Source organism: Calypte anna, chromosome 8 (assembly GCF_003957555.1).
Source record: "Calypte anna isolate BGI_N300 chromosome 8, bCalAnn1_v1.p, whole genome shotgun sequence".
Taxonomy (NCBI): Eukaryota; Metazoa; Chordata; class Aves; order Apodiformes; family Trochilidae; genus Calypte; species Calypte anna.
Genome location: NC_044254.1, coordinates 12,490,278 through 12,509,083, shown reverse-complemented (window position 1 = coordinate 12,509,083; position 18,806 = coordinate 12,490,278). Strand labels below are relative to the sequence as shown.

The window sequence follows — 18,806 nt, the reverse complement described above, 5'->3', positions numbered from 1 at the left end:
AGTACTGTACCATATCATTAATGTATTATTGAAGACTTCTTCGTAACATTAGAGAGATTCCAAATTATATGATGTGTATTTGTGAGGGATCTTTTAGGTCCAGGGTTTGGTCCATCTATATTTCTTTTTGTCTTAGAAACATCTGAAGTCAGATCTTTCAGTACCTCACCTTTTACAGGGAAGCTACAACTGGAAAGTTGTAACAAAATATTAAGGTAAAGTCAGCCAGTTGGCAAAGAAACTCTAACACCAAAAATTTCCTTTCAAACAAGGTTTAGATTGTTCTGACTACTAGAAAAGTATTTTTGCATATAACACAAAGGACTGCAGTTCCAGAGAAGATGCTTTGCTTCTTCAGGAGATATCTTGTGTGACCCTAGATAAACCACTTAGGGCTTGATTTTTCAAGTGGCACATAACTAATGTTATGGGGTTTTGAAAATTTTTTAGGAACAGCCCAGTCTTCAGTGTTGTAATTTCAAAGGTAACCCATGCTTTAAACTCCTCCTCTTGAATAATTCTTACAGAACTTATTTCGTGTTAGTTGCTCATCTATTTCAGATGTTTCCCAGTTCACAATCAGGTGTGCAGAAGTTGTAGGCATACCTGAAAATTAGTCCATTCTCCCTGTGCCGCAATTCTTCACCTTTAAAATGGTGATGATCTGCTCCATTCAGTCTTGACTATTAAAAGAACTTTAGGACAATCTCTGACCAATATTATGTATTTATATAGAACCCAACACAAAGGACTCCTTAAGCTAGTTGCAATGTCACATGGTTTATTTCAGATTGCATTAAATCAGTTCTTTGCTTAGGCACGCAGGTAAGAGGATAATGCAGAAATATTCTACATTCAGTGAGCTAGACTTCATTGTCCTCTGCATTTATGTATTTTGTAGGGGAAGAAATGGAATCTCTACCTTGCATAATTATAAAAGGAAACAATAGACTTGCAGCCCTTGCAGGCTACTAACGATTAGAAGCATAGAAGACCATGGTTCTTCCAAAATCTTCATTTTATTTTAGGAATTAGAGGGAAAATATTTAACCCAAGGAGTACCTCTTTGTAGCAGAAGCCAAATATTGTAACAAAAGGATAAAAAAGTTTGTAAGTTTGGGATTCTCAGTCATATAATAAAAACTACCTCAAAACTCCTCCTCAAAAACTACCAGAAGATAACATTGTTCCCTATCTATCTCAGTGCAGACCAGTGTTCCAGAAATACTAATTAGCCCTCTAAAATACCTGCCTTGTCAGTTGTCTTAATTAATGTAATATCTAAGCTAGCCAACAAGTTTACCAACAATTTTTGCTTTCCTTAGAGCTCCATAAGCAGAGGTTCTTTGAGTTCAAGTTTGGCAATTCCACTCATCAATAGAATTTTTCATTTATATTTTGAATCAATTTTCATTTTCTTCATGTGCACTTGAGCACTCATGCTAGGTAAACCAATGATTAGATCTTTCCCCCTCTAAAATTTCTGTGTCAAATTCCCTCAGTCTTTGTAAATTGGCATAGCTTTTTAACAAACCACAAGAAGCAAGAGACAAGTAATTGTTTTTTAAAAAGAATTGCTTAAACTTGACAATTCATACAATATGGGAAAGTTTAATGTGATTATTAATGGATTTCACAGGCTGAAAAGCTTATATTGTGCTTGAAACTAGACTGTGATAACCAAAATGTAATAGGATCTAACATGTCTGTTTTGTTACATTCAGACAGAAATAGCTTGAATGACATCAAATTTCCATTAAAGACCCATGCAGTTGTTTCATCAGGATACCCAGTAATCCAAATTATGCAACTTGCGTGTTTATTGTCTATTGAACCCTATGAATACACATATGCTCAAGAAATCATCACTAAGCTTACTTTATTGTCAACATAAATATTTTTATATTTATTACCGAATAGTCATATCCATCAATTAAATGTTATGCTAAAGTGCTGCACTATAGTAGTGAAGTGTTAAGCTTCAGAAGACAAGCATTCATGCAGAAAACCCTAGTAGTTCAGGCTGAATGGTCAACTCTAATTCTGCCTATTTGCAAATAGGGTGAAACTGTCTCCGTGCAGCCCAGCCAGGCCATGCAGTGATATCTTGACATCTGGACTTCAGTGGCAGTTTTGCATACTAAGGCTGGCAAGGTAACTGTAAAAATAGCAAACTGCTTCAGTGCATTTCAAAAGATTTTCACTCACCTCATGGGGAAGTTTCCCTACACTGTAATTCATAAATATTATGGAACTCTTCTGTACATATTCTTTGGTGTGCAGATATGACTACTTAGCAAGCAAGTGTTCAATGTCACATTACATGTGACCTCTCCAATTTCAGTCTCCTCAGACTATCGTCAGGATACAAGTAAAGTTTAATACTACTGCCTTGTCCATCCTGCCTTCAAAAAGAAAATTTCATTTTCATTTGGATGGAGTTTTTCTTTTGTTTTGCAGTGCTTTTTAACCAAAACCAATTCATAAAAATGAGACCAAATAAGGAATTTAAAAACTGAATCTCTCAGCAGAAAGCCCCAGCTATCATCCCCATGTCTGACTTTCCGTCTGTTTCTGTTTTGTACACAGAGCGAATAACACACTAGTAACAGATACTTTAATGGGCATTTATTCTTTAACTTTTTATCAAATACAATGTAATAACCATTACATCACCATCCAGGGCTAAAACTAAATCCACACACATTCCACCCACCTCTTATGCATCATGTCCCTTAGGGTCCTATAGAAAGAATACCCCAGTTTACAAAAAAGCTTACGGAGACTTTGCCCTTAAGCTAAAAAAATTTGACCCAAAACCAAATCTATTCTGGTAAAGTTAAAACAATGGAAACAAATTCTCTCTTTACTGAGAGGTTTATTTGGAATTTCTTCAGCACATAAAGGTGTGAGTTTATCTGGTCAATGTTTTCTCCAGTGTGATACCTGGGGGGTTGTCTGCTTCTCCCTTGCAAATCAAACATGCTTTCACCAGACTGGGGTTAGTTTTTGCTCTGAAACATTCATTATACTCAATAAAGAGCACAATTGCAGGCATTGCATGCAAATTTGTATTAAAGTTCCACAATATTCCCCACTTAAGCAAATTGCAGTGATTTCAATTGTTAAGCATCTGACTAAAGTTTAGTTTTCCTGGAAAGTTTTAGCCAACTCACTTTTTCTGTTTTTTAGAATGAAGACAGGGAAAAGTGGCTCAAGTAGCATAATTCTGGTTCTTTTCTTCACCATGCAACTCCATGCAGTATTAGTATATTTTGATGAAAAGATGTGATGCTTGGCAGAGAGTGGCAGGTGACTCAGAGAAATACATTTTGCTAACCTGATGAAAATCATTTCATGGCACAGTAAGATATTTATTTTGATGGATCTAAAATATTTAAAACCACCAGAGTAGGTTAGAACTGTTATTCAGAATTTTTATCTCATGTTTTATTTAAATTAGCATAAATTGAAGTAACTCACTACAGTGACTTTGTAGTTTTCCGATCAGAATTTTTTAAAGAGGAATATAATGTAGCTAGCCTTTTCCATCTATTTGCAGAATTCAAAAATGGTCAGACATTTCTACTCTGCTTCACCTTTATTTAAAACTATCTTTGGTTTATATCTTTGGACTATAATAAGGAATGTGTTAAATTAAACAGTAAACAAGACTGAAAGTTTACTCTCAGTGTTAAAATGTGAACAAAAAAATTGCCTTTAACCAATCCTATGTAATAAGATAGGCTGCTAAAAAGCCTGTTGTGTAGACTCCAAAACAAACACAGGTAGTCATACTTCTGAAGCAAAAAGTGCATATGTTTAATCTCATCTTCATCACAATACATTCATCAACAGAAAAAGACTGAAATACAAAAAAATATGCAAAAAATGGAACAGACAGTGGGAAAAATTAATCTTTTAGTAAGCTAAGTTTTGACTTCATAGCTAAATCCTTTATACTCCTGAGGCATGATGATGCTTAAAAGGCTACAGCAATAAGTTTATCAGTCAGCTGTACCCTTAAGTATCCTTCACTAAGATAATGATATCCCAAACAGTTACTGATGTAGACATCAGCATCTAGCTGGTATTTAGCTGGTTAGTGTGGAACATATTAACATATTTATTTTAGTGTGAATCATCTTACTATATTCTGAATTATCAGGTTTTGCTAGTTCACAGTAAGAAAAATACAGACAATGAAATCTATAAAATTTAGGAACCGATTGTGCTGGTTTCAAACTTTCTCACTGGCTTCCATGGATATTTATCTGTAGGCTTGTTTACATTAATATGGGGCAGCTGAGAATTTAAAGGAGAAAATAATATTCTTCACAGATTTTAATAAAAAATGAAGCAAATTGCATGCTCAGTAGTCTTCTTGAAGTTGTTAAATCACATGCAATTTAATAGCAGTAGATAGAACAGGATGTACAGGAAATATTTTTCCACAAATGTGAGCTAGTTATGAACACATGCTGATCCTCCTTCCACAAGCTAACAGCTAAGTTATAGTACTGCAAACTTTTATGCAAATTGGTGAAGGCTGACACAACTAGGGCCTAGAGCATCTCATTAAAGACTTTTCAAACTTACAAAACAATTATACATTGATATTAACCCAGTCCCAAGAAAACCCATGGATCTAAGACCCATATCTGAGCACTGCATGAATTGCACCACCAAAAAGGACATAGTAACATTTATGTAATGCCTTAAAAAAACCCAAAGAATGTTTACTGACTTCAAAACATGTTGCAGAGAAGTTTATAAAGCTTGCTCAAATATCAGCAAGCCTTCCAGCATCGGCCTGTGAAATCAGAAGTCCTCAGATTCATCCCCTGAACTCTTGTAGAAAGCTACCCCACCCCTTCAGAGAAATCTAAAATTCTATAATTATTACAGATTTCAAAGTCTCAAAAGAAAACAAAGGTGTAAAATAAAAATCTATACTGAAAAATAGATTTTTCTTTCATTCTCCCCTGATATCTCAGCTCCTCAGAACACTCCTCTCCTGCTGATGCAGCACACCCATTCTGGTTACAGTGAAGGGTCCAGGCAGCCATACCAAGGCCATGCAAGTACAGGAGCTGCAGCTCCCTGAGAACCAAATTCCTTCTCACTTATGTCAAGACTGATCAGAGCTGTCAATACACAACTAAAAGAGAGACTCTGAGACTAAGGGTGTAGCTGACCTCTCCACAGTTCCTCTGGGCAGCCATTGCTTCCTTACCTGTGGTGGGTTGGGGGAGAAGGGTGGTTTCACTTAGAGGAGGACTCTTGGCAGACCCCACCTCCCAGCCCAGGCACTCTGCTGAGATGCCCCTGGGTGAACAGCAGGTAAGCTCATACAATACATCTTTCAGGAAAAAAAAAACCATATCAGCTTTCCTTTTCCAATTTCTTCCTGCTGCAACACTAGCCAGAATATATCTCCAGAGATGTGCAAATCATCAGAACTGTAGATGGTATAAGAGTCATGGTACTAAAATGATCCAGTATTTAAATCTCATATGTCATAATTAAAATAATACATTTTGTATTTAGCTTGTAGTTCTCCATGCAGAATGATTAACTAGAAACACAGGAGAACCTTTAGATTCAGTGATGTCTATCCAGAAATGTAAGATATTGAGGGCTCTTACTAATACTCAACAATGTAATAGATCACACTTTTACTGCAAGCTTACAAACTTGTACTTGAGTAACCAGTAATTTTCGTTTATTTTGTGGGACTGACAGTCATATAACGCATGCCTGTATGTATTGTCACTGCAATCTCAGTATATTTTCACTGAACTTGTGTTCTAAAACCAGAGATGTTTCCTGATTCTAAAGTACTTGGGCAAAGGAGACAGATAAAGACATTAATATAATTTTGACCTGTGTAATAGCAGGTGTAACCTGCCCTTGACACTCATCATTTATAATAGTGAGCTTTTACTCCATGTTATTCTCTAGATACAACAGTTACCGTGGTAACTGAATCCTAGTACACACATTCTACATCACAAATACAAAAGGACATTTCCTGGTTTTCTACCTGAAGATTTAATTGTCAAAATCCACGTTTTTTTTCAAACTGGATTACAATTTACTTTGGGGATAAGCCTAACATAATTACAAAACTATATGGAAGGGCAGAATCAAAATGCAGGAAGCATGAGGTGCCATTTTTTTGTTCGTATACAAGGCAGATATTTTACAATTAGGGAGTTTTATCTGCAGTATGAACAGATGATCTGTTATTGTTCAGCAGCACAAAGGGGCATACGTCATACTCATATATTTTCCATTTTAAACCCACATTCCTGCTTTACTGCAATTTTATCTTTTATCTCAGCTAGCAGTTCTGCCTTTGTATTATTGCTTGCTCTTGTAATGCATCAAGTGTATGATCCTCAGACTCATTCCAAGGAAAAAAACTTTAAAATTAGCCTTATGCACAATGGAGCTTTGAGTAAATAAGCCCCTGTGGGACAAACTATTACACAGTGTGTGAGAATTACCATGCAACTCTCATTAAGAGTAACACATGTTGCATGCCTAAATTATACAATTTGCTAAGTTACTCATTTAGGTAAAGTTGTGAACACACTTTGCTTAAAGTTTCCAGGATAGTTTTTGTATGAGCAGTAGCGGCTTAATAATTTCTTTAGTACTTTAATTTGTATTTTTTATAACTGTTACTTGTAAGTATTCATACCATTTTTTTCAACTATACATATTTTTGCAGTAAAACTTAACCAAATGAAAGCTAAAAAAAAAGTATTCATTACAAAACTGACTATTACTAAGAATTATGAGCACTACAATACAAACAAATGATTTGTTAAGCAGAAGTAACTCTAAAGGTTAGTAACAATTTTAACAAATTAAAATACTCTAAAAATATTAAGAACAGAAAAACTTACTGAAATGTTACCTTTGTTAGAATGGTAATAAAGACGTACAACTATTTTATTTTCTTAGAACTCTTGCCACTAATATCACTTTAAACAAACTTGAAACATCAGGAGCAAAGTCATTCTGAGCTATGCATCCCCTGTGTTTTCAGATCAGTCATTGTGCTAGTACTGAGCTTTTTAATAGATTTCTAAAGCTTTTTGAAGAAAAACGGCAGATATTTAGCATTATCTATCAAGCCAGAATTCCTCTCTATTAATGATAGCATTAGGGCTAAAAGAAGACAAATCAAGTTTTAGCAGATATTGCATTTTGTTTCTAAACAGCAATATTTCACTATTGTATTTATCATCTAATGACAACTGTTTAATCTTTTCTTATTTTTGTTTGGTTTTTTAGGTTTTTTTAGGAAAAACTAAGTCTTCCACTTTGCAAGTTTTTACATATACATTAAGTTTTTACCTATATGGAATAAAGGCCATTAGAAGAAAAGTTAAGAAAATTGCCTTTTGATAGATAAAACCCAAATATTGAATACATACATAGAATAAATACAGTTCACTGTCTCTAACCTCATCCTGTAAATGAGAACTTGGGTCCAAACTGTACTGATTTTTATGCTTGTATGTTCCAATCTTTAGGAAATTTAATTGGATGTCTTTTTAAATGACAGAGGAGAGAAAAGCTTCAACAAGGGCTAGCAGAAAAGTTTAGCAGATGCTCTAGAAGTTTTAAAAGTCTCCCAGAAAGAAGAAATCAGGGATACAAATAGAGAAAAGGAGAACTGCAGCAAGTAGCAATATTTGCTCGTTGAATCATGACCTGCAGCCATTGAGGAGGGGGCATGAAGTCTATGAATGTCAGCAGAGGAAAAAAATTGGCCTTACAGACATATCTGTTACTTCCATATTGTTTCATATTTCTATTTTGGTCTCTCCTGCAAAGCTTTCCTTCTCAGGCTTTGGAAATGTGACTGGAATTTTGTTGTATGCTTGTAAACACCATCAGTCAAATGGCTAAATATACAGAAGAGGGATAGGCTCATTACTTAAAGTCTGGATAGAAACGTACATACAATCCTAACAGAAGCATATGACTTCAATACTTCTTTTATACAGCCTCAACTTTTATACTTTTACAGAGATCAAAATCACAATTATTTACCCAAATATACTTCAGATAGATCAGCTGAGGTGCCAGCTATGACCAGACAAGAATTGGAGCACTGAAACTACACAGTCACAAATAAGGCACATCCACCTGAACAGAAACTTGGGAAGCTTCTGACATCAAGCTGCAATTAGCAACATTTGCTTCAGTAGCCAAAATATACACATAGCTTCACCAACTAATAAATTTACACATACACTCATGTGTGTACATCAGAATTTATCTAGATAGATGCACACAGACATATATTTCAGGTCAATCTGAAACCATTATTTACTTAGTTTTGGCAAACAGATGACAGTAAAATGTCTGTGTCGTCAGAAACTTTTCCTTTGCCCCAAAGCCAGTACAAATGCACATTAATTCTTCTACAGGATCTACCCCATTTCCAGAACAGTCTACATCTTTGTAATATGCAGTGACAGATGGAGGAGCACTTGACTGCTATCCTTATGCAGCCTAACATCCACAATTTCACCCGGTTTAGATAAATCCCTATAAAATAAATTGTCTCAACTATTATCAAAAGTCATCTTGTTCACATATAATGTTTTGTATGTTCTTATTTGTATTGCAAAAGTATTGCACTATGAAAGCATTACTAAATTTCTGAATGTGCTGTAAGAAAAAGGACAATTATTCTAACTTGCTAAACCTTCATTAGCATCAAATTTAAAAAAAAAATCAACAAAGGCAACCACTTAAACAATACTGTACATATGAAGAATTTAATATATTTGCAACTCCTACTACCTCAGTAGCAAACTGCTGCAATCCACCAATGTTAATTGGTCCCTCTTCAGTAGCATACAGATTGCAGCCTCCAACACAGAGGTCTGATGTTGGACACACCATTCCACATGTCAGGCCGAGTGGATTGTCAGAAAGAATCATTTTGGCAGCTCCATAGTAGTTCTGAAGGAAAAAAAAAACACCAAAAAGATTGTGGCATAACAAGGAAGCAAACATCAAACATTCAAACATTCAAGAGAAAATACAAGTTTGATATGTTTAATAACACCTTATTTAAATGTACCAACACAGTATACAGCAGTATGTCAAAGACACTGGAAAAAAAGTCAGCAAAATTGTTGCAGAAGATAAAATTTTTCTTTTTAGATTGCAAAATTGTTAAAAGCAACTTTGGTCTGAGGTGATTATAGGATTTTTAATAACTTAACAAATCTACATTCAAAATCTACTGTGTCTGCACTATGTATTTGTAATTACTTTCTACATTTCTAGGTCAATTGGGCAGTAACTGAATTGTAACCCTTTCTGGAGGTCTGACCAGAAAGTGTCAGTTAGATTGTAAGTTCTTTATGACACAGGGATTAAAAAGCTTATTTTACACATCTATGCACACCATCTCTGCAGATTTGCCTGTCCTTCACACCAGATCAGTAGTGCCAATTGTCCCAGACCTATGTTGAGAAGAGGTTTTGTATGTAGCTACTTGTAGATATTGCAATGCTGAATTCTTTTTTCTCACCCTCATACAGTTAGTGCTGACAATTTTCTGTTTCACAAAATAGCAAAACAGGGAACTGATTAAAGAAGTTATGTAGATATTTCACAGTTCCCCAATACTTGGTATACATCTTCAGAAAAGAAACAGTTTCCTGATATATGGGAGAAAGCAAGATCTCTTTCCATAATAAAAATCTAAAGAATGGACATTAGCAAACTCCTAGTTCCTCATGCAGTAAGAAAACAACTCCTGGTTGTTTTGTTAGACTCAACAGTTCATTTAAGAGGAAGAATCGAAGTAAATACAAGGAGTAACCAAATTCTCATTTAGAGGGGAAGAAATACATTACACTTATATTAATGAAATTTTCATCCTATCTTTTCTTCTGCATAGTCAATATGGAAGCTTTTTATAATTGTAGACTCTAGCTCTTTCTGCATTTTACCACTCTTCCCATCAACTCTAAAAGCCTCACCAAGGAAAGCCCATGAAGATGGATTAATGTGAGACTGTTCTTTAAGAGCCAGAAGACAGTACAGCACACCTTAGAATAACCACACAGAACCAGTTCCCCAGAAGTTTCTTCAATGAGAAATTAATGCTGGGATCTATTGCTTTTCCGACAAGCAGTAACTGAGGCACTACAAATGATCTGTCTCCTTCCTCTTCCACCACCTCTTCCATATTCCAGTCTTCAACAATCATGGGTAACATGACATTTTTATAACAAGTATCTTTACCAGTCTGTACTATAACAGCTGACTCAGAACATCCAGAAGATGTAGTGTTCAGATGATGGGAAGTACTTGGTCACAGTAGACCCTATGCACTGACCCTCTGCCTGTGACTGTCAAGTGCGCTAATGTACATAGAAGTGTTTATTCCAAGAGAATGCTATGCCCCACAGATCAAGAATCCAATTAGGAATAAAAAGAGCAGTGTCGAGATCCAACAGTGTAACCAAAAATGGGTAACAAGACTCTAGGCTATGAGGTTCAGATTCACTAAAGGCGTATCAGAAGACTGAGCGTAAAATTCTTTAATTAAAACCAAATGCCAGAGATTCCCAAGAGAATGGCAATGTTTAAGAAACTGTAGACACAACTCATCATTTTACTTACAGATACTGGTCTACTGCATAGCATGACCCCATGCCTCTTACCTAGAAACACAAACAAGCTACCCAAGTGTACTACTTCCAGATGATTTTTTTCATACATTATTAAAATCCATTGAAATTCTAATTCTGGCTGAACAGACAATCCCTTTACACAACTATTCTGGGAGAATTTTCAACCATTCTGCCTGTGGTAACTTGTAAGGCACTTTATCATCCCCAGTTCTCATTTATTACCACATAATAAAGTACTAGTTAAATGGAAATTGTATATACTAGCAAATATTTTTGTTCTTCCAGATGAATGTTACTGTTTTGATATGCCATAGATTATCAGAGCTGCTAAAAGTAATGACACTTTGCTGCCCAATTCAGCAGCAAAATATATGTCTATTTAGGGACGTCCCTGATACACGACCATGGAGACAGGAGAGGTGACACAGTCAATGCAGAAGACCCACATTTTTCTGAAGCAGCAATTGGAGAGCAGCCTGGATACCCTACAGCATCTTCAGTGACACTGGATGTCTGTTGCCCGAGCAATCAAATGGATTCCTTTTTTCACTCTAAAGGAATAATTACAAACTAGTAGTAGGGTTTTTTCTCAGTAATTCAAAGACAAAAAAGTTTTCAAAGATTTTTTTTTCAGTTTAATATTTGACTACCTATGAGAGTTTTATTTTCCCTTTCTGTGTTGTCCAGTATTATAATTTTTAATCATCTTCAACTCTGGTTCAATGGAAACAATTACAAAAACATGTATTTCTGGTAAGTAACTTCATTAAGGATTTTCTACATATTTAGGCTTTCTAATTAAAATCAATATACAAAGTTAGTTCTTATGCCTAGAATGCAGAGCTGTTAAACTATTTACGTTTTAAAATTAACTTTATTACATATCTGTAAAGTATATTCTCACACTTGAGCTGTGCCACTACAAGCAGCTTCACAGCTGGCATATTTTACTTGTTTTGCAAGCTCAAACCAAACTTTGGACATCTATGCTACAGAAACATAGGGTATGTGAAAGTAGTAAGTGACTACAGAGGGATCGGACCAGGATCATTGGGGGTACAGAACTGAGATCATGGTTCATTCAGGGGATATCTAGGAAAACCTTTTTAAGAACTGTCATGCATGCATACACTAAGGAGGAGGTTGTGATTGAGGTCCCAATGGGACCAACCACTGCTAACCTCCTAATGCAGGGAAAACATGATGGAGTATAAGAAGGTGGGGTCCTGATTTGGGAAGTTTTGAGGTGTTGCTATAATGGTAATGAGTTGTTGCTGCTACCACTAGTAGTTGTAGCACCTAATTAAAAAAGAAATATCGTCTTTGAATCAGGGTAGCAGAAGGTATATAGTGCATGTTCCCAAACAAAATTTTAGGACACCAGATAAGCTGTATTGAAAAGTATATATCTTCTAGTCTTTAACACCTGAAATATGTGTTACTGATAAATTAAAACTCGGACACAATAGAGTTAGGATAATGGTCACACTTGATGATCTTAGAGGTCTTTTCCAACAAGAATGAGTCTGTGATTCTGTAAAAGATAGTCACATGAAGTCTAAATCATTCCTCTAATCTTTGGGAACAGTAGGGCAAGTTTTCTGCACTTCTTGGCTAGTGTGCTTCATCTGTGCTAAAGCAGACACTTCTAAAGATGAAAAGGGAAATACAACTGCTGATACTGTTTCTCTGCCTGCAAACAAAAACTCACCCTGCATCAATTTTACCCTGTGCCAAATTTACCACTGGTAAACTTTCAGTGTACTCACAGAAAAGGTGCAGTTCCCTGGTGCCCCTCTTCCACAATGCCAGTGCAACCACTTTTCCCATTGCCACTGATAATGTCCAGTGGCAGGTAAAGGATGTGGCCATGTGCTGCTACCATGACTGTGCAGTAGCTGGAGAAGAGTCCACCAGTAACCTTACTGATATCCTAGATACAGCCCAGCACAGAGGCCAGGCTGTGGACAGGACTTCAGCAGCCTAGCTCAAGTTGCTTCATTTCTTTGTCCTTCCATTCTATTTAATAATTTATCTTGCCTTTACTGTGTTGATTTATTACCTCATGTATCAAACATGATAGGAAAAATGTTTGACAAAAACTGGCAGTGAAATAGAGTGTAAGTTACTAGGCTATACTGAGTGGTGTTACACAAACTGTGTTACAGAGCTACAAAGCATTGTGTTACTACAGTAATGAGAGTGCACAGTATATGTACAGGAGTATATGTAACCTATTCTTAAATGTTTAGTTACGTGAATACTTTGTGCTAACTTTTTTTTCTTTTTAAGCTGAAAACATGTATTAATAATCATTACATTTACCGGTGACATTTAAGGTAGACCACTCAAAAAATAGTCACATTTTATATATAAAATAGTAATAATTCATAAAACCAGGGTGTAGCAGGCTGCACACAAATGAGATGAAGACATGAGATGAAGACCTGGCAAGCTGGTGACTACACAGCAGATATTGTACAGGAGTAGGGATCAGAATTAAAGTGAAGCTTCATTAAAATGACTAAGAATCCAGGGAATGGAATGATTCAAGCTACCTTAACATTTTGGAGCGAGTTTTTTAGATGCTGAAATAATATGAGCCAGTTGGCTAGTTTCTTAAGGACATCATAGAAGAAGCAAGCCTAAAAGGAGTGTTTCTGAATTTTTAAATGAGATAAACGTCTTCTCGTGCCTTTTTTATAGAATCTTTTTTCCTGTGCACATCCCTAGAACTAAATTATCCAGAAAAACTGGATAGGGTATTTTGTGGCTTCCTACATCAAAACATCAATAAATACTACATTGCTAACACAGGGAATAAAAACAAGCCTTAAAGAGACATCAATGATCAGTGGAAATAAGGCAGCGGAGGATCACCACATGTATCATTTGGAAACGTTATAAAATTTGCATGCAAATGAGACTAGTTTTTACTAAAAAAAAAAAAAAATCCTATTAAAACACATAGGATCAATATGAGAGACCAGAATTAATTGCATTTACAATCAGGAAATGCTTATATCATCTTTTCTCTCAATTCAGTTCAAGAGCTTTTTATATAAATTCATTACACATGAAGATGTTTTGATTGTGCAGATTTCTCAAGAACAATGAAGAATTATTATTATGAAGCATTATTATGTTTTGTCTAATAAAAATTTTCACACTGGCTTCAGGATTTTTGATTGGGTTTAATTTTAAAAAAGAAATACATAGCAAAAAATACTGGAAAATATCACCTTCTATCCTATTTTATGTTCTGCAATGGCTTTTAAATTTACTCAAGATGTATTGAATTAAAGTATTTCCACATACCACTATTTAAAGTATGTTGCTATATGAGTAGCATTTTTCACAGTGACACACACCAGTTAGAAATGCCTCCAGTCTGTCAACCCCCCTCAAAATATCTTCCAAAGAAGAATAAACAAAACATAACAGCAACTTATCAAATCATACATATTCTATATTATAATGCTGATGACTTTTAAGCAATCCAGAAATCTTTCACATCATTTGACTTGTGTCATCATAACAGGACTGTAATTTCACACAGTGTCACTATCTTTTTATGAAAAAGAACAGAAGAAATATCTTGTACTGTCATTTTGTCCTTTGTAGTCTAGAATGTGAGAGATTCCTTAATTGGCATAGTGTCATCGCAAAAGTCTATTCTACATAATTACATTATGGCAACTGAAACCAGCTGTCAGCCATTCCATTACACTAAGTACAAACAGACATCTCAAGAAAAGTCAGTTTCGAGTGCATCAATTTAATACCATTATTACTTTTCCTTTTAAATGCTTTATTTATTTATTTAGTGACCTGAAATACACAAAAATTAACCTAGAAAGCTGAATAAAACTGCACTTTGAAAAAACTGGGGCCTGAAAGTAGTTCTTAAAGATTAATTGTGATGCATTATATATATGCATTATATATAATTATTACCAATCATCTAGCAGCTTTCTGAGTTCTACAATCCTTCATTGTATTTACAGTATCCCATTTACAGTATTTTACATATGAACTGTGACTCATGATTTTCTACAGTCTTTGTAATGGCATATAGATATCCTTTGTTAATTTACTCAGAGTTCCCCTGGCACAGGAAAACCATCATTCTGTTTCTCTCACCTGTCATAATCCTATGTCTCTCACCAACCTTTTCTCCCTTACAATCTTTTCTTCATTTTCTCTTAATGATCCCACAGCTCTTGCCTTCCTTTGTCTACCCACTTCTCCTCTCTCATTTCCAGTATATTACCACAAACACTTGCTCATTCACTTCCTCCATCTCCCAAACTTCAGATTCCTTATTCCTTGGTATTCTGCTCCCTATATTCTAGTTGTTCCTTCTGCCATTTCTCCCTGGATTTGTCTTGAAAAAATAAAACAAACACATATTTCCTTTATTTCCATTTAAACCTAAACATTCCTCTGAAATCCCAAGGCTTACTCTTGTGTTCCATAATTTTACCTGTACTGTTCCTGCCATTCATTTCTCTCTCTCATTTCCCTGCCAGTATTCTGCACACTCCAGGGACAACCTTTTATGCAGTGGGCAGAATGACACAGTTGGTTTTGGGCTTTGGGTTGTTTTCTTTTGTTTTCTGGCAGATCAGCATTTTTTGTTTTTTAATGTTGGCAACCAGAAGGCTTATATCCACCTATAAAGACTGTTAGAAAATATGATGATGTCACCTTAGACCAATTTATCTTTATTAATGGATATAGAAGAAGATGGTTTTCTGAACAAGGAAAAAACTGTTGCATCAGTGTCAGGAATCATTGCAATACTGCATAACTTGAGATAAAAATGTGAGGGGTAGCAACAGAGCACCGCAGTGAAAAAGTTTGATTTTTGAGTAATGATAAGACTGAAGAGACTTCTCTACCCCCAATTCTTCATTATGGACTCAAATTATAAAGGCTGGGTCACTCAGTCCTTATCCCTGTGCCTAGACTTCACCAACAGTTGTTTTTCAATGTAACTACTACAAAGGTGTCTGATAACAAAAAGCTCCAAGACCATCACACTGAAGAGTACAAAAGTAGAACATGTGAGTAGGTTTTGCTTTCTAACAGGCAGCTTCCTCTGGCACACATTTCTGATTAACAGGAGGAAAGCTGGACAGGCTGCAAGTGTTCAGGCTGAGTCTTGCTTGTGGGAAGCTGTGGGATTTTCTGCTGCTGTACAATATTTGCTTGTGCCAACCCTAAAGTGGGTGCTGGAGCTCCATGTTACCAAGTCCTTCTTGATTTCAGCTATCAACATAGTTGAGAGAAGACATAAAATCCTAGGGCAGAGGGATAAAGCCTTCTCCTGCAGCAGCTGAACACTTCTTTTTCTTAGATAGAAATAACCATGATGATGCTTGTACATTACAAAGCAAAGAATATACACTTTGCAATGCAAAGGCTGTATTTAAAGAGAAGACAGCTGGAAATCAGAATACTTGTTTGCCATCCCCTGATGTTTAGAAACAAAAGTAGTAATGTGTGCATAGTGAATCTGAAGTCTGCACTCTGAGAGACACGATTGCAAGTGGTCTGTATGAACCAAGAAACACTGACTATGAAGACCCAATGTAAAAAGATTGTACCTTAAAGTGAAGCTGTAATTCAGTTTGTATGGGAAGAAAACAAAAAAAACAAAAACAAAAACAAAACAAAGCAAAAATTGTGGCTTAAACTCTACTGAGTCACAGCAGCTAACACAAACAGCCGAAGTGACATCCTTTTTCTCAGAGTGGCTCAAGGCTCGTTGAGTCTGGCAATTCAATTACCCTCTCAACCAGGAAACAACACCTCCTCCCCTGTCCCTCTTCTACTCCTGAGCTCAGGTCTAGTGGTAGAACAGCCAGAGCAGCTACATTGTACATGGTCTGCAAATATCTAAAAAGCCTCAGGCTTGAGAGAACAAGAATCCCTGACCTTTATGATTGCTATAGCAGTTTTCCAACAAAACAAACTACATGCAATAGGGCTCTTAAATACCTGATAAAATAATTCATTTCCAGTACCTTGTCTACATACTCTATATTAATAATGAATCATGTTCAGATAGATACCTGTGTGCAATACTGCTTGCTGCTAACACAGGGATGAGAACAGGGCATTTATTGAATGGAGTCTAAATAAGTAGAAGAGTAACCTGCTCAAAAGAGTTTCTCAAGTGAGTAATAAAGATTCAGAAACAGAAGGGGACTTAAATATGCCTAGCAAGTGTACCAAAATTTCTTAAATTTATTGACTTCAAATATCTGAATGTTCTATACTTCACCTACTTTTTTTTTTTTTTCCTAACATATACCAGATATATTTATAAGATTTTGGATTAAAATAGAAAGTTTATTTACAAAATGAAAACAGCAAAAAGTTTTAGAATTTTGAAAAGTTATTTTCGAGGCCATGTAAAATATCCTGATCATGTGAAGTAAATACATTCATGACAAAAATGCAAAAATATTGAGCATGAAGTTTGCTGAATTATATTCAAATTAGTATTTCAATAAGGTCTTAGAAAAAATAATAACAAAGTAAAAAAAGACTTACTGGTTCTACTAAATGCTTTCAAAATGAGGAGTTTTAGTGTTTCCAAAAGCACAATGTTTATCTGATGTAAAAGTGTATGGTGCAGGTATCCCAACCACCACAGCAGCAGAATGACAGGGGAGAGGCCCCTGCAGCGTCAGCAGCCTGGCAGTGGGCTCTCACAGTCTGCCAGGTGAATCATTTCAACTGCCAGTACCCATCTCTCAGCTTCCACCTTATATATTGCTTGCTTGGAAGAAAGCAAGGAATTCTGATGTGCAGTAGTGTCAGAGCAGTAATACATACCTATACCTAGGAAAAAATCCTTTTAAGTAAAAGAAACCAGAAGTATTTGCATTTTCTAAGAAACAGATATTGTTATAATAGAAGCACCAGAAACTAATTTGTCAAAACAACAATGTACACTGCAGACATCAAGTCAAGGTTGGCTTTGCTCTGTGCAGTTTATTTCCCTGAGAAGCTGCTTGGTACATGAATTACAGAAGGCAAAGCCATTGACATGGAGACCACAAATATGCAGGGCTTCGTAGCCTTTTTGCTCAGCCTGTGACCTCAGCTATTTGCTAAGCTTATCTGGTTGTGGGTTTTTCTCACTTCAAGTTTTTTTTTTGTTTTGGTTTGGTTTGACTTTTCTGTTTATATGTTTGTTTGTTTTTAAAGACAGCATTAGAGCTGTTTCAGAGAAACACTTCCACAGCCATGCTATATTAAATTTCTTCCAACATGGTAAGGAGAGAAAGCAAAGGATAAGACTTTATGTAAGCTTACTCTTGGAAGTGGATTTGACTGAAACAGCACTGATTTTAGGCATCCTAATATCCTGGCTAGCAGAAACTGACACCCTGACTTTTTAAAACTTCCTATATGTGAACATTTCCTGCTGTCTATGCAATTACCAGGCATCAACAAGAGGCAAAAGCGATTACTGAAACAGTTGCATTCCTTTTATAAAAAACTAGTTCTACACTGAATACCAAAGCTATTGATAGATAGGGATAGGGTCCAAAAAGAAACACCTTAAGTACCTTTCAGGTACAAAGATAGTAGTTTTTTCCATAAAGAATTAAAAAATCTAAAAGAGCATTATCACACTGCTATTATCTTCTGAAGCAGGTTTCCTCATAAAACAGCAAGTGATTAGGTCACCTCCTCAGGGCCAAAAGAGTTTTACCTAGCATCTGCAGATTCTAAGATGATTTAAAAGTGTTATCATCAAACAGCCCAGACTTCATAGGGTTCCACCTCACTAACCACCTGACAGGTTAAATCTCTTCCTATGAAAACCTGTAAGAGTGTACCCAGTGGCTTCACCTGGGCAAAGACTTTACACATTTGAAGCTATCTCCTAAAATTATTCCAGTATACCCATGTCAAACACAACTCTTACAGCTCTGCAACCATCCACCTTGATTTTCTCTGCTCTTCAGTGGAGTCACAGAATTCAGAATGAATCAGCTGTTAAAGTTACTTACCCTGTCTGACAAGTCACAAAGGTACACCATATTTCTGAGGCTACCAGAGCCTAAAAGACCCAATAAATTTCTCATTCCAGGATGCTGC

The 18,806-nt window shown here is 35.8% G+C and overlaps 1 protein-coding gene across 1 annotated transcript in view; it reads right to left on the bottom strand.

The window, feature by feature from the left end:
* The window catches only part of DPYD (dihydropyrimidine dehydrogenase), a 340,069-nt gene that overhangs the window by 227,242 nt on the left and 94,021 nt on the right, over window positions 1–18,806 (bottom strand). The window contains exon 5 of the mRNA XM_030455551.1: window positions 8,833–8,994. Coding sequence (XP_030311411.1) covers window positions 8,833–8,994 — 162 coding nt within the window. The remainder of the gene's footprint in view (window positions 1–8,832; window positions 8,995–18,806) is intronic.